Raw genomic sequence first — 16,097 nt, 5'->3', positions numbered from 1 at the left:
CAAAAGCACTTTGAGCATCACTAACCACTTTTGGAAGTACCCCTTTCAGCCTGTTAGCAAGAACCTTGGATACAATTTTATATATCACATTACACAAGCTAATAGGGCGATATTCAGAAATTTTTTGGGGGGATTTCACTTTGGGAATCAAGCAGATGTATGTATCATTTAGACCATTAGGCATTATTCCAGTTCTAAGTATATGCATAACACTTTGAATAACCTGAGGACCTACCACATCCCAATTTGAATAACCTGAGGACCTACCACATCCCAATACTTTTGGAAAAATATAGGGGACATACCATCCGGGCCAGGGGACTTAGTTGGGTGCATCTGCATAAGGGCTCGCCACACTTCCTCTTCCTTAAATTCCTTCAGGAGCTCAGTGTTCATTTCTTCTGAAACTCTTCTGCCAACAGCACCAAGACTTGCTTCAAACTCTGTTGGGTAGGATATGCTATAGATCTCAGTAAAATACTCTAGAATGATATTTTCAACCACCACTCTGTCCTCTGTCCATCTTCCCTGCGGATCACAAATTCCTTCAATTCTGTTTTTTCTTTGTCGATTGTTGGCCGTGGCGTGAAAGAACTTAGTATTCCGGTCTCCACATTTGATCCATAGCGCCCTTGATCTCTGATTCCACATCAATTCCTCCCGAAATAGCACCTCATTTATTTCCTTTTTTAAGCCTTGAATCTCTTCTGCTGACTCATGAAGCAAATTTAATTCTTCCAGTTGTTGTAGGCGCCTTTGTTTCTGTTTCAGAACTCTATTAACATTCCCAAATACTTTGTAGTTCCAATCCTGAAGACGACCTTTGCATCTTTGATGACGTTTCTGAATTGACATTGCTGGACTACAGTTCCACGGATCCCACGCCGATTCTATAACTTCTCTGCAACTCTCTTCCCTAGTCCACATCTCTTCAAACATAAATCTTCTCTTAACTACCCTTTTTGGACCTCTCATTCTTAGAGACAGAGACAGTAAACAATGGTCAGAAGCTGCCATTGCTCTATGATAAACCTTCGCTTCCGGGAACAAGTTTAACCACTCCTCATTAGCTACCATTCTATCCAACCTAACCAACGTTCGTTGTTCCCCAAATCTCCCATTACACCAGGTAAACCGCTGACCCACAAGACCCATGTCAATAAGCCCACAATAACACAAACAATCTCTAAACCCTTTCATCTGCCTAGCATCTCTTTCCAACCAACCCAACTTTTCATCAGAATTAAGAATCTCATTAAAATCCCTAAACACAATCCAAGGCATTTGACACTGACTTTTTAAAGAGACAAGTAAATCCCAGGAGATTGATCTCATACCTAAATCGGGGTGTCCATAAAACCCCGTAGCACGCCACGGCTGTGCACCATTTCCTTCGCTCACGACCACATCAATATGTGTATTGGAGTAGCTCTTCAAACGAACATCACACCCTTCTTTCCACAACATAGCCAAACCCCCACTACGGCCATCTGACTTGACCGAAATTCCTTGTGTCAAACCGATTTTTCTTTGTAGACCCTTAATTCTATTCTGAGTTGCTTTGGTCTCTGCTAGAAAAACCAATAACGGATCGCAAACTTTCACCTCATCTGCGAGAGCACAAACCGCCGGAGCTGATCCCATTCCCCGGCAGTTCCACGCTAGGATAGTCATTGAGCTCGGTGGTGCTGCCTCGCAGCAACCGCCACTCCGCCATCCTTGATTTTTGCTTTCCCTGTACTTTCCTTGCTTTGCGCCTCACCCTTCTTACGTTTTGTATTTCTGAGCTGCTGATCAAGTTCTTCCAGTTGTGTAGGACCTTCTCTTTTCCTCTGAATAGGGTCGGACATCTCTTTACTTTCTTTACACAAACCAGCCCGGGCCTTTCTCTTCCAATGACCGCTATTTGGGCCTAAGTTTTCCACAACCCAGCCCACATCTACTTCGTACATCATCGCCACTGGGCCGTCCTTATTTTCGTCTAAAGCCAAGCCCACTTGACAGTCGTATATTGGGTCTTGTAGTGCTGACTTAAAATCAAACTTTGGGATTTCACTAGGTTGTGTCCCCGTCACCTTTTCCATGCTTCCTCCTTTCCCGCCTAATTCAATCCCACTTTCCCAGTTTTTCTTTCCCAACTGAGCTAACGTTTCCCTTGTATTTTCACCAAGGTTTCTATCATTACCATTTTGGTGAATAGCTTCTGCGGTCAGTTCTCCCCCGTTTGACATTTTTGTCAGCTTCCCCAACGTGTCTTCCTCGAGGATTGATACTTCCGTTACTTGCTCATCACGCGCCACCACCCTTCTTGGCTCAACCAGATCAATCTGCCCCCCTTCCAAACCAACTTTGGTTTACTTCTTGTGTCGCCACCCTCCTTCTTATTTGCAAAGCTATACTCACCTCCCGACCGCCTTGCTAGTTCCCCTCTCAGCCAAGCCCCATATTGGAGATCACCCCTCTCTTCTACCTTGTCACTTCCTGCGCTCTCCGGGCACTCCTTCAGGTCATGTTCTAATAGACCACATCGATAACAGAAGTTTGGAAGGCGTTCATATTTGAAATGCACCCACCTCGCTTCTTCCCCCTCCAAATTAATTTTTCGGCCTCTGATTAACTTCCGTGTAACATCTACTTCAACCCGAACTCGAAGATATCTCCCCCACTGAACACCGGTGTCCGCCACATCTACCTCCATTACCTTACCCAAACTAGCTCCAATTGCTCTCCCTGTTTCTCTAGTTCTGCTCTTGAGGGGAAGATTATAGATTTGCACCCAGAATGGTGACCATTTCAGCACAATATCTTTCGGGTCTTGCTCTCCTTCAAACTCTTGCAAAAGCATCAGCTGTTTTTCGTAGTGCCACGGTCTCATCTCCATCACTCTTTTCTTGTCTTTTGCATCCTCAAACTCTGCCAAAAATAACTCCTCTTCAATCACCGAAAGCTGAAGACTTTTGTTCAGTTTCCATAGCATCCTTATATTCTTTCTCAGAGCATCTAACATAATACCCCTTCGTGATAGTACCCTCACGACCAGGCAGTTTTTTCCCCTCTCGTTTGCAGCTCTCGTACATTCGCCTCCAAGAGAAATACTTACCTCCTCTTCTTCGGTGACTTTAAGTTTCTACCATAAAGTTTCGAGCTCCTCCGCCATTCCTATCCCGTTAACAAAAACCAACCCTGACCTCATCACCAGAGGAGAAGGTCACTTGACTCCCACAAGAACCTGTGGGACCGACTCTGCCTCTACGTGCCAAAAGGCTCGAGAGCACTTCTAGTCAATCAAACGTCGTGTTAGAATCATTTTCTCCCTTCCTTGTGCGTGTCTTTGTTTCTAATAAAAAAATAAAAATAAGAAGGTCAAATGTTGGATGCCATGATACGAGTGCTCAACTATCATTTAATTATCTTAGACTTATTCCTTCAAAAAAAAAAAAAAAAAAAAAATTCCTTAGACTTAAAGAGGCCAATTTTTGTATGTTTTGAATCATATAAATTTATAGGAGCAGATATAGATAAAACTACAGAAAAAATCTAAGTTAAAATTAATTTTACGAACTCCAACAAAAGGTATTTGTATTTCTGTGCTGGAACTGGTTTGGGTCAAATTGTATATAAAATCGTCAACCAAACTGAATATAGTAGGTCATGGGTTCTTGTCTTTGAAACCGAATATATTATGCTTCATTGTATGACCATTGGAACTTTAAGGTGACGATAAGATCTGCACCATTTGTAAAGGAATTAGGAATTAGGAATTTTTGGCTTGGTGGTGACTACTGGTGAGGACTTTGCTTGGTATCTCGGTTATGTTTGGCCCCACCTGATAATGAATGGTGGCCATTTGGACCTTGTCGACAATGGTGATGGAGATATTTCAACTTTTTGGACGTATATATCTTGTTAGACCATTTTCAAGATTGTTATTAAGACCTCTGTACAACTTCTTCAATATGTCAGAAGTTGTTACTTCAGTCTTGCATATGTTAGATCAATATGTCTCTCAACTCTCAAGTTTTAAAGTTTCTTCTTCAATCCTATAAAAAAAAAAAAAAGATTTCTTTCTTCAATTTTTTTTTTTTTTTAAATTATAAAGTAAGGCCCTTTAAATAATAAATAAATAAAATCAAGTCTTCAGTGTGGATTCATCAATCCTATATCACGTGACTATAAGGATAATATCATGTATACAACCGGACCTTAATAAGACTATCATTATGAGTACAACACATTCGTTGAAGCTTTACTATTCGAACTTCTCAACTCATGCAAGTATCATAAGAAGTGGTACAAGAATTCCTACCACTCAAGCCACACCCTGAAATGGTGAGCTGGTCATGCCTTGGGTATGCTCCCGAGAAGTCATGCATTTCACAGTTTCACTCCTCATAGCTATCACTTTCTATGTGGGTATGGGACATCTCAAATGAACCATTAGAGGATAAGATCTTAGCTTAACCAATTTTTTTTTTTCTTTAAACTATCGAAAAAATCTATAACCACAACTTTTTGGACCTCTAATTTGGTAGGTTATAAGTGACGAAGAAAAATAAGTGGGTCCATGTGAAATTAACAAATAACCGGTCACAATCTGTCATATAAGATAAGTGTAAAAATATGTGTGGTAAAAAGTGTGGATCTAGAATTACTCTAAACCTTCACATTCCCTTTTATAATAGAAGGCTAAAATTGTGCCACTTCATCACTCCACCAATGTTCCTATCACCTTAAGTAGTGTTAGTTGCTACAAGTTTTACTACATTAAACTTACAAACTGATATGTCACCCATTGTAAAGAGACAATTCAAATTCAAATATTTATTTTTTTTAAATGGTTGAAACTCATTAATTACATTCATTGCTACATCAATTTGTAAATTTTATTTAGTACAGCTCGTAGTATTTTTAGCATTTTTCTTTCACCCTACTTAATCCCATTAAACTTCCATTTTTCTTTCACTTTAATTAATCCAGTTAAATTGCTACATCAATTTGATATGTCTCCACTTCCATAGTCTGTTCTCTATCCCTCTCTCTCTCCATTTTTATCTTCTCCATCATCATTTTCAAACTTTCTCACTTCCTTATTCTCATCTTAACATTCTCAGTTCTCACTTTATCTTTTATCAGTCCCTTTTTGCTTTTTTATTTTGTTAGTAGAAGAAAATTGTAAAATTTCATGTATTTGCCCTTTTTTTTTTGTGATGCTAATATATTCAAGACTTCAAGTTCTCTTTTATTATATTTTGTACAATTTAGGTTTCTTAATAACTGACCTAGAAAAAATTCAGTTTGGTTTTTTTTTTCTTTAAAAATAATTTTTTTATGATTATGCAAGAAGGTGAAGATTTAAAGAACTAGAATTCCCAAAAAAAAAACTCTAGAAGATCTCTAGATATTAAAACACATCGAGCAAATAATAGGATTTAACAAACGAATTGTAGCAATAGGTGCACACACAAAGGCACTTACTGCTTCTTTCTTGCCTCTACTTTTGATGGCACAAACCATAATTTCGTCTCACATTTGAAGTGGAGAGAAGACCTAGCCTTAATATATATAAGTAAACCAATGTAAGAAAGACCCTTCAATCTAACCTCATATCAAAGTAGGATATAGACCCAATTAACAAAGGTGAACCGAGGCTTGCTCTTGAATACACAAAAAGACATTTCTGACAAAACAAAGCTTAAAGAGCCAACATCTTGAACCTTACTAACATGGCCATAGAATAATTTAGCAGCAGTTACATTGCAGCCTAAACGGCTGTTGCAATACTGACTAATTGGAAGAAGATTTAACACACCTGAGAATAGAAAGTCTTACACACTCATTTCGAGTCGTGGCAGAACAACAATTTTAGCAGCCACAAAATGGAGAATCAATAGTGTGGCAGTACTAAAGAAGTTCCCAAGTAAAATTGAAGGTCAATGCTTCCATAGCTCCCATATAATTAAATCGACAAAAACAATAAAATGAGGGCTTGCAGCTCAAGTTTATCTTATAAAATATCCAACTTTTATCACCTTACATAAAAAGGAAAATGGTTGGGTATTAAGGATTAGCAGAAGATCAACGGTCTAATGATACTAGACCGTAAGATGTTAAAATTCTATTCAGTCTGTTTGGCAAAATACATAAAATTGAGCCACATATTAACTGAATCAGCACCTCTTTTGAAAGCCCTTGTGCATTGGAAAGGCCGAGGTCTGACCATACTACTGCCATCATTGTCATCAAGCCATGGTCTTGTGTTCAGGCCTGTGAGTATACTCAAAATCTATATGCACAAAAGCTCTCTCAACTTCAGGGAGTTGCTCCAGCTTCTCTTGCAATGTCTCGCCAATATTATGTGCTTTGTTCAGAACCATGTCATGTGGCAAAACTACATCAACCTCCACAAAATAATGAGTACCAATAGTGTATGCTCGTACTGTATCAATGTGCTTGATATCTTCATGGTGGTTCCATATCAGATATGTTAGCTTTGCCAAATATTCAGGTGGTGCTGTCCTTCCAATTAGTGCATATACATTCTCAAAGACAGTCTTTGTCCATGTATTCATTGTATATAATGCTATCTGCAAAACAGGTTCAAGAAATTATCATAATTAGATATAGTAATGTTCAACTCCAAGAAGCCTACAAAAATTCCATCCAAATGCCACTTGTACCTGTTTTGAAAACAGCACTTTTTCAAAAAATTTCTTTTTAAAAGCTCTCCTTTTTGTAGGTATATCTTTTTCAAACACCCCATTTTCAAAATGCAGAAAAAGGAGATTTACCAAAAAGGAATTCTACCATGTCAAGGCAAAGAGTGGCATTTTACCCCCCCCCCCCCCTTTTTTTTTTTTAAATGAGAGACATAATAGACAAAAAAAATCAATATTTTGTTATGAAAAACATGGTTGCTCGTAATTATGATAATTTTATGAAAAGAAAGAAAATTAAAAACTTGAAGAGTAGCTGAACCCAATTATATAACATACAGTAAAAAAGGGGAAAGGGAAAAAAAATCAGTTGCATATGAACTCACTATAACAGCTCCAGTAGGATCAATCCACCAATAATATCGAATGGCCAGGACAGCTGCTGCCAAACCGACTGAATTAGTAATAACATCAAAGAAATGATCTTGTGCATAGGCTCTAACAATTTTATTTTCAAATCTTCGACAATAGACCATGAGCACAAACTTCACTATAGTTACGGAGCACATTATTCCAATCATCCATCTCTCCTTCACAGGATCCTTTTCAGGCTCAGACTGTAATCAGCATATGAAATGGAGAATATATTAATCACTGATATTGTAAAAGATTACAAAACTAGAACTGTAGAACAACCATGCACAAGTGTTGCAGCCACCAACTAAGACTGTGATCTAACTAGGATCTCATACATTTGGATAGTACCTCAAAACCTATGTCATCCGAAAGCACTAATAATTAAGGAAGCCTTGGAGCTCTGAGTTCTGACTAGACATCAAGAAGGGTGCTAATCTACAAACCCTTCTCAAATCCAACTTTGGTTAACATGTGTACGAGCCCAACTGTGCTCACCACCATATATGCCCTTAAGTTGAAGAAAATAGTATTAAATTGCATACCTTATTAACGAATTGTCGACCAGACTCAAGCAGTATTTGTAATCCAAGAGTTGCCATTACTGATGCAAAAACAATGATTCCCTGCATGCTCAATATAAATTAGTAAAATATTTGTTGTGTTATAGCGTTAAGTGTTGTAACAAAAAATTCAAACACAGTCTGGGCATATCTGATGTGATTATTAGCATGCCTTGGGTCCACATCCCCATAAGTCATAGTCACCCATGAACCTACATTCAAAAACTATGCACAAAATCAATGCCATTTATTCCCCTTAGAGTAGATTGTTTGACTGCTTTTCCATTTTATCCCCAAAAAAAAAAAAAAAAGGCTTCTATTCTAGAGTATCTTTTCATTTTGCCTGATATGCAGAAGCAAAAAGCCTAGGGTCACCTGCATTTTCTCATTAAAAACAAAGTAGCAAACTCTGTCAAAAACCACTTCTTTTTTTGGCAAACACACTAAGCTCAATATTTCAATAACATAATGAGATTCTAAAGCATGACCTAATGAAATCTCTGGACGTCTATTACATTAATTTCAAGCTTCTAGTAATAGAATAAAACTAGCCTAAGTGCCTAACACCATTAGGGGTCTCTTCCCCCTCCAGCATTTGTGGAATAAGATATAGCTGAGGCAACACCAGTAATGATGGGAAAAGCATTGCAGTCTATTTCCCTCATTCATCAGAAGAAATATTGGCGAAATGGAAAAAAGAAAAGTATATAACCTTGAATTATTTGGGGCTAACTTGTTAATCAGTTTAAGATGCGAAATCTCTCTTCAACAAATTCTGAGCAACCAACTGAGGCAAAGGGTGCAACACTAACCCAATTACAGATGACTTCTCATTATCAGCTTTAACAACTTAAATCTATCAGAATATTCATTTTAATAGAATATGGAATACAAAAACATTAAAGCAGCTAAAACAGTAGCCTTTTCTGTTGTACTCAGTTGAAGTTATCATAATGGCCTGACAGAAAAGAGAAGATTATTTTTTATTGTGGCAGTAAAACATATTAAACTGATTGCAGGAAGGGAGAGTATAAAGTTTAAATATGCATTATGGTATTTCCAAATGCACCCTCACAATTGTTAGATTAGATGACTTACCACTGGCTGCATCCGTTTCTTTCCAATTGGATAATGATACTGGTTTGGGTTTCGCATGGCATGAGCTGTAAACCACAATATGAAACCCGACAAGAGATCTAAGAGTGAATCCAAGGTTGAGGCAATAACCGACAATGATCTGCTCTCAATAGAAGCAAAGATCTTCGCTGCAAAGAGCACAACATTAGATATGTTTGATATATGGATGGCCATCCTTTCACTCTTTGCAAGCAGCTTCATCTCATCCTGAGAAAGTGTAAGTAGATCAACAAAGAAAATCAATTTCTGTTTCCCGGGACACTAGACAGATTTAGTTGAGAAGATCTTTTTTTTTGTTGGGGGGGGGGGGGGGGGGGGGGAGGTGAGTGGGGGAAGGAGCTTGAAACTTTTATTACACAAGGTGATATATGTGTCATAGAGAAGGAAAACATGAACACGAATTGTAGTCATTGATTTCCGCAATCAAACTGAGAAATTTCCTTCCTGCTTTGTTCCACAAGTTACAATTTAACACCACTAAAATGGACATGCATTTGAAAAATAATTTTAAAAAGGGGAAAAAAAACAAAAACAAAAGAAAGAAGTTGGGCATGGCCTCCATCTTGGATGAAACTTGTGAATATGTCCTCTAAACTTGATAATGTTTGACTTTAGAAACAAGCATTAAAAGAATGTTTATCAATAAAATCTTTTTGATAAAAATATTCCCTCTCCCCTTTTCATTTCAATAAAAGCTTGTTGCAAATACCCAAAAAAAAAAAAAAATTAAAGAGCTCTCAAATCCCATAAAATATCACAAGAAATAGATGAAAGTTTTTTGCAGAACTCCAACCTCTGTTAGACTTCCAGGAGCAAAACCTATTTCACTCATAGCCTCCATCTCAGTATACTCTTCAAGGAGCCTTTCTTGTTTCTTGTAATAGTCAGCAACCTTGCTTTGTTTCCCTGCAGTCAAAAGTACAATGTTCACATTACATTCATCACTAATATGAACAACGGGGAAAATTAAAGCATCCAAATTCATCAAATTTTTATGTTTCATTTTTCAAAAGAACTAAACATCACATATGTTAAATATTAAGAAAACGTTTTTTTTTTTTTTTTTTTTTATAAGTGTTTGTTAAAGATTAAGAAAACATTGATTGATTATGATTATAACCTAGGAAGCACAGAAACTTCATTTATGATGTCGTATCAGTGTCATACCGGCTGTGCTATGTAATAATTTTTCAGAAATTGCTCGTGTTGCTATGTCATACCAGTGTCTGTACCCATGCTTCCTAGATTATAATCCTAAGCATAACAACTGAAAACAAAAGGCAATATGTGAAGTGCCTTATCATAACTCCAATAGGAAGTTCAAAGCTGTCAGGTTATCCATAATTACTCCTGCTCAAAATCATCTCTAAAGAATGTGAAAGAGGTTATTCCCAAAATCCTTCCAACTCCACCATTCAGAAATTTTAAGTGCAGGAAGTAAGGAACGTCCTTGCTGTGAAATTGAAGATCCAAAGATCCCAATATATATCTAACAAGAATAAAATATCTTCAAACTGCAAACACAAAAATTTCAATGGTTTTATGTTTTTTCCAATTTATTTATTCAAGTGTAGTTGTTATCATAACTAAGTCAGGATAGTCCAACATTGAGTAAACATTTCAAATATCAATTTATTAGATTCAATAGTTTCAGGATCATATTTGCACGAAATTCCCTAGTTAAGTTTTGGATTTGATGCTCCATTTCAGCTATTTTGAAGGACAACATCACAAAGTTACTTTATCAAATACTAGTATATTTTCAGCAAATATGGGACATCATGACAACCACAGACTATTTTCTGCTTTTAGAACAGCTGGAGAACATAAATGAAAAATTCCATATAAATGCTTGTTTGCGACATATGGATACCTAAGCAAGATTCGATGCCTTCAGCATAAGGACCATTAAATTTCTTTGCTACAAACAGCTTACATTTGACGATCTAAAATCATGATGGGAGGTATAAATTACACCAATTTTTACTCAAAACTGGAAAAACCAGCCCATTAATGAAAACTGATTAAAGGACTAAGATACACCAATTTTGAACCAATTCAAGTCATCCACAGATGACTGAGGGATTCTAATCATTTTTTAAAATGAAAAAAATAAAATAAAATCATACAGCAATCAACAAGGTCAACCTCCCTATAAGAGTCATCACTAACTATAGCAATAGGACGGTGCTTTGTTTTTTTTTTAATTGGTAATTTACTCATGCACTGGATGGTCCTGAACCCAAAACCTCACTCTCCACCTAAGCTCTCACTCTCCACCTAAGCTTATAAAGGGAGAAGGTGCCAGTTAAGCTAGAGCTCATTGGCAGCCAGTGGTTTTTTCTTAAAAACTTTCTGAATATTCTTTCACTGAACAAAACCAAATCAAGTAGAATTGCACATGTTCTATCTAGCGTGTTCTGCTTGTCTTTTCTAGGTTAGGTTAGGACAGTAGATTACAACTAATGAAGAGACAACTTCTCACTTTAGTACACGAGTTGTTGCCTTTAACATTTCAAATTTTTAGGAACAGATAGAGTAACGTTGGCATGACAATGTAGATAAGAAAGAGTTTCTTTTGTTGAATGGGCCTTTGTCTTTTATGTGTTCAACCTTTTGTAATGTTATGTTAGCAGTTTAGATAAGGAAGTTAAGAAAGCATATCTTTTTTTTGATAAGTAGAAGCTAAGAAAGCATATCTCTTTGGCATTCTATATAAAACTTCACCACCGAATGCAAAGGTCAAAGTGTGGAAGACAAAGAGCGGTGAGTTTTCTTAAATGAGAGCAAAGTGTGTGTGATTATTCCAAGTACCAATAAAAAAATTCTCTCTTTCCCCAGAACTCCTTTGTTTGCTTGTGCTGAAACCAATTGCAATATATTTGTGAAGATATTCTCAACCTGAGTGTGAAATTTATTATTGTGACAAAACATCTTCAGTGCAAAACTCAACACAACCAACCATACTTAGGCATAATTTATATAACAAGCTAAAACAATCACCATTTATTTTTTTTTTTATTGGTAAGTTACACATGCACTCAATGGGTCTTGAACCCATGGCCATACCTTCCACCTAGAACTTATAAGGTGAAGGGGTTTTACTTGAGCTAAAACCGTTGCCAAATTCTGATAGAATAGGACAAAAAACTTCTTCTAAGGTTTAATTTTTTTCCCCCTAAATTGAATGAATAAAAATGCCTTTCTATTTTCCTTCCAATAATATTGAGTTAAATATTAATATATTTTTTTTGCTTCTTCTTTTTTACGACTATTTTATGCAGTTTGCCAATTCATAAACCAAAGTCATACTTCTTAAGAATTCCTAAGTGATTCCAAATTTTTTTCAAGATGTTGTAACAACCTTAATTAACCATCTTACATCTTTTAAAACCTTTTGCCAATAATTTATAAATGAATAACATATATCAATCAATAACTGAACAAACAAAACACATGGCTTAAAAGTGTATTAGGCTTTAATGACATCTAATAGGGACCATTACCTGATTATAGACCCGGGGAATTTTTCTTAATGTGTAAAGAGAGCATTAGTTTCCTGTCAATATTTTCTGCTGGACTAATTATTCCAAATTCCTAAGCTATTGAGAAAGAGTGAATGCATCACATATGTGATACCTACACGCATCATGAATCTTATAAATACATAGTGCATGAATTACTATCTTTATAAAGCTACAGATAGAAGAATGCGTCACATGCATAGATGAAGCCCTTTTTATAGAATGCTTTGATATAACAAACAAATATATTATGTAGTACCTGTGTGCATGTATCTTGTTTTTTATTAGCAATCCTCGTCATAGTATTCCATTTCACAAATGGGTTCCATGTCATAATTAATTTTTCCAAAGGTATTCAATACTATACATGCATATATTGTGTTTGAAGAAAATTGTGCCACACAATGAGCCCAAAACTCAAGCTACAGAAACTTCCACATAATTAAAAAAAAAAAAAATACAAACACATTCATTTGGTACAGAGATTACCATATCCTCACCTAAGTCCATACACTGGGCACCTAAAAGATCCCTCTCCCAAAATGAATGACACTCAGAATGTGAAGCCTGACCACTCCCTTGAAGGATTAAAGAGTGTGCCATTTGGCCCCTAGGCCAGTGGCAGAAAAACACAACCATGAAAAAGAAATGTCCAAGTAATACGGATCGGTGACTTGGCTGAGCCAACTCAGTTCTAAGCCAAAGGTAAAATTAATAGTGAATAGTTCCTTCAGTTCTTCTAGGTCCACTGAATTTCCTACAACAATTTGCAACAACTTGGTGACATATGCAACTATGATAGTGAATTATCACATTCACATGGACCCACTACTTTTTCTCCATTACTCTATGTCAAAGACTCTCTATAGTTCATTAGCTCTATATTCTCTATAGTCTGCCTTTTTTTTTTTTAGTAGCAATTTTCAAAGTACAACTTTTTTAACCAACACTATTTCAAAAAAGTTGAAAAATGGGTACTAGGTGCTGGTGCCGTATATTAAGTTCACCAATTAAATTGATTCTATATTCTAACTTCCCTAATTAAATTCAAACATGTGGTTGTATACAAGTACTATATAGCACAAAGTGTTAACTTTCAATAGACAATCAATTTGGTTCGTTGTTCAATGCATTGAAGAAAATGTATCCCCAAATACAATTAACCATGCGGTTCATTGTTATAATGCATCTAGGTAATTGCATCTAAGTTGGGCCCTAAAGCCAAAAATTAGATAAGATTCATCAAAGAAATCCATAACTCGGCTGAGTCAACTCAGTTTAAAAACCCAAATACCAGCTTTCATTGGACAAAGAGCATCTCTTTTTTCTTTTATATATATATATATATATATATATATATATATATATAAAGGGTCTTTAATCTTTCCCAGAAAGAAGCCAAAAAAGAGAATAAAGAGCACAACTTTCATTCTATATTGACATGGGCCACATGGTCTGGCTAATGGCTATTATAAAACTCTCTTGGTGCCAGACTTTCTGAACAAATAAAATCTTTGAGAAAAAATAAATTCTGGGTCTTGAATCTTTACCACTAAGAATCAAAATAAAAAGTAAAAAAAACACAGCTTTCCCTTCATTCTATATTGATATGCCACGACCGTTAAAACTCGCAAACAAAACAAGAAAAGCAAATACCTTATTGCACATAACATCAATAATACCATACATACATAAAGATTTGTGAAGATGGTTTACTTGGGGTTCGAAGAAGGCGGCGCAGATTAAAGGAGCTATGATCACCATCCTTTCTTGGAGGCAGTGCAGGAAAGTCTAGCACATTGAGCCTCCATGTAGTAGACGACATGTCGTCTCTCTCCACCTCCTGTGGCAATAGAGGCTCCGTTTTGCTCTTAATGTTCGCCTCAGCTATGGCTTTCGTTCCATCTTCCATGACCACGACTCTCTCTCTCTCTCTCTCTCTGTCTCTTTCACAAACACAGAGAAAAAACAAAAACAAAAACAACAACAACAAGGCTGTTGGGGTTGTTGTTCTATGCTTTTATGTAGAGCTTTCGGTTTCGGTTTAGTTTTCAATGAGAATCACGAAAACATATAAGTTTCCCAAGTTTTATTTATAGCAAGTCTCCTGGATTGCTGCACAAGCGTACAACTGTGTTGAGAATACATGGTCGGTTTATATTTTATAATTTATTTTTGGTAAATATATTTATTAGTATTTAGAAATATTTATTGCTTTTAGATATATCTACTTGAATACTTAGATTAAATTTAAGTAAAATTTCTATTTTGTATAAAAATAAAAAAATTAAAATTAAAATATATTTTGACCTAATTTGTCTAGGACTTTATATTTTCAAAAAAAAAAAATTATTGTGATGTTCATAATATTTTCACAATAAATCATAAGTGGTTAATTATTATTGGTTCTAATTTAAGTTTACTACTAAAATTATTTTTTTGTCCCACCAATAACAACCTATCACTTAGAATTTATTGTAAAAATATTGTGGATATAATATTTCTCTTAATATAAGAGATTTTTTTTTTTAAAATTTTTAATTACTAGTTGATTTATTAGTATCAAGATTTTTTTTTCTTCTCAAAAATAATATTTATTTTTTACTAAAATAAATTATGTCTACATCTTTTTTTTTATTTACTAATTGGGTTATTTAGTATCAAAGAGAGATATATATATATATATATATATATTTTTTTTTTCTTTTCTTTTCTTTTCTTCTAATAAAAAGAGATATATTTTTTACTAAATAAGTTATGTGATATGTCCACATTTATAATCTATAATTTATGCTAACCTCATCACACATGTATCTAGAGACTTTTTATTAATATTATAATTATTTTATTTCACAATTTTTCATTCATCCAAATTTAAGATTTTTTTTAATAGAATTTTAATTTATAATGTTCATTTCTGATGATTGTTTTCTTTATTTTCAAACTAAGACATCAATCTGTTTTTAGTATAAGTAAAGATTGAACCCTTTATTCATCCAAATTTGAGATTTAATTTACATTCGTGAAACACATAAAATCTCATCATATATATATAAATATATATATATATATATATATATATATTTATTTATTTATTTAAAACCAAAAACTAAGAGAAAATCGAAATTAGATTTCAAATTGAATTTCAATCGTGGGCTAATGTCATGACATGTGTCCCAAAAATTTTCTTAAATTTTTTTTTTTTTTCCTGAGAAATTTTTTTCTTAATTTTGGTGCAACACAATAATTACATAGCTTCAATCTCAATTTAATATTTACTACTCAAATATTCTTGAAATAAGAACCCCCTACATCTCATTCATTGTTCATATGAACGAAAAGTCAATGATCTCCATTAACAAAAAGCACATGCTCCCAAGAAAAGGTGAGTAAATTTTTTCCTTTCTTTTTGAGAAAATTTTGTTCTTGAATTATATATATATATATATATGATTAATGTTGCATTTTATTCTTCCATGATTAATGTTGCATTTTTATTTTTTGTTTGATAAGTGTTTATAGATCAATTTGATTGATATTGTCAGTAATTTTGTTCGAAAAATGGGGTTTCTGGTGAGTTATATGTTGTTTTTTTTTTTTAAATAAAAAAACCAATCTATATCTATCTTTATATATATCTTCTTTCTTTTCTTTTCTTTTTTATAAATCTATTATATATATATATATATATATATATATATATATATTTATTTATTTATATCTAAAAGCTGAAACATAACATTTATTGTTACTATACTTCTGTTAAGCTACATCAGTGACCACATCATCCACCTATTTTTTAACAT

General features: G+C 34.7%; 1 protein-coding gene across 1 annotated transcript; it reads right to left on the bottom strand.

Moving 5' to 3' along the window:
• Positions 1–5,917: 5,917 nt before the first annotated feature.
• LOC115987292 (metal tolerance protein 9-like) lies at positions 5,918–14,328 on the bottom strand. Its single transcript, XM_031110815.1, has 6 exons — positions 14,008–14,328; positions 9,561–9,673; positions 8,729–8,974; positions 7,613–7,693; positions 7,040–7,270; positions 5,918–6,584 (listed from the first exon to the last, which is right to left on the bottom strand). Exons 1-6 carry the CDS (start codon positions 14,201–14,203, stop codon positions 6,240–6,242), a joined length of 1,212 nt encoding a protein of 403 aa, XP_030966675.1. The 5' UTR covers positions 14,204–14,328; the 3' UTR covers positions 5,918–6,239.
• Between the last annotated feature and the right edge of the window lie 1,769 nt (positions 14,329–16,097).

Source organism: Quercus lobata, chromosome 4, assembly GCF_001633185.2.
Source record: "Quercus lobata isolate SW786 chromosome 4, ValleyOak3.0 Primary Assembly, whole genome shotgun sequence".
In the NCBI taxonomy this organism is placed as follows: domain Eukaryota; kingdom Viridiplantae; phylum Streptophyta; class Magnoliopsida; order Fagales; family Fagaceae; genus Quercus; species Quercus lobata.
The sequence above is the reverse complement of the archived record's forward strand: the minus strand, read 5'-3'. Positions and strand labels throughout refer to the sequence as shown.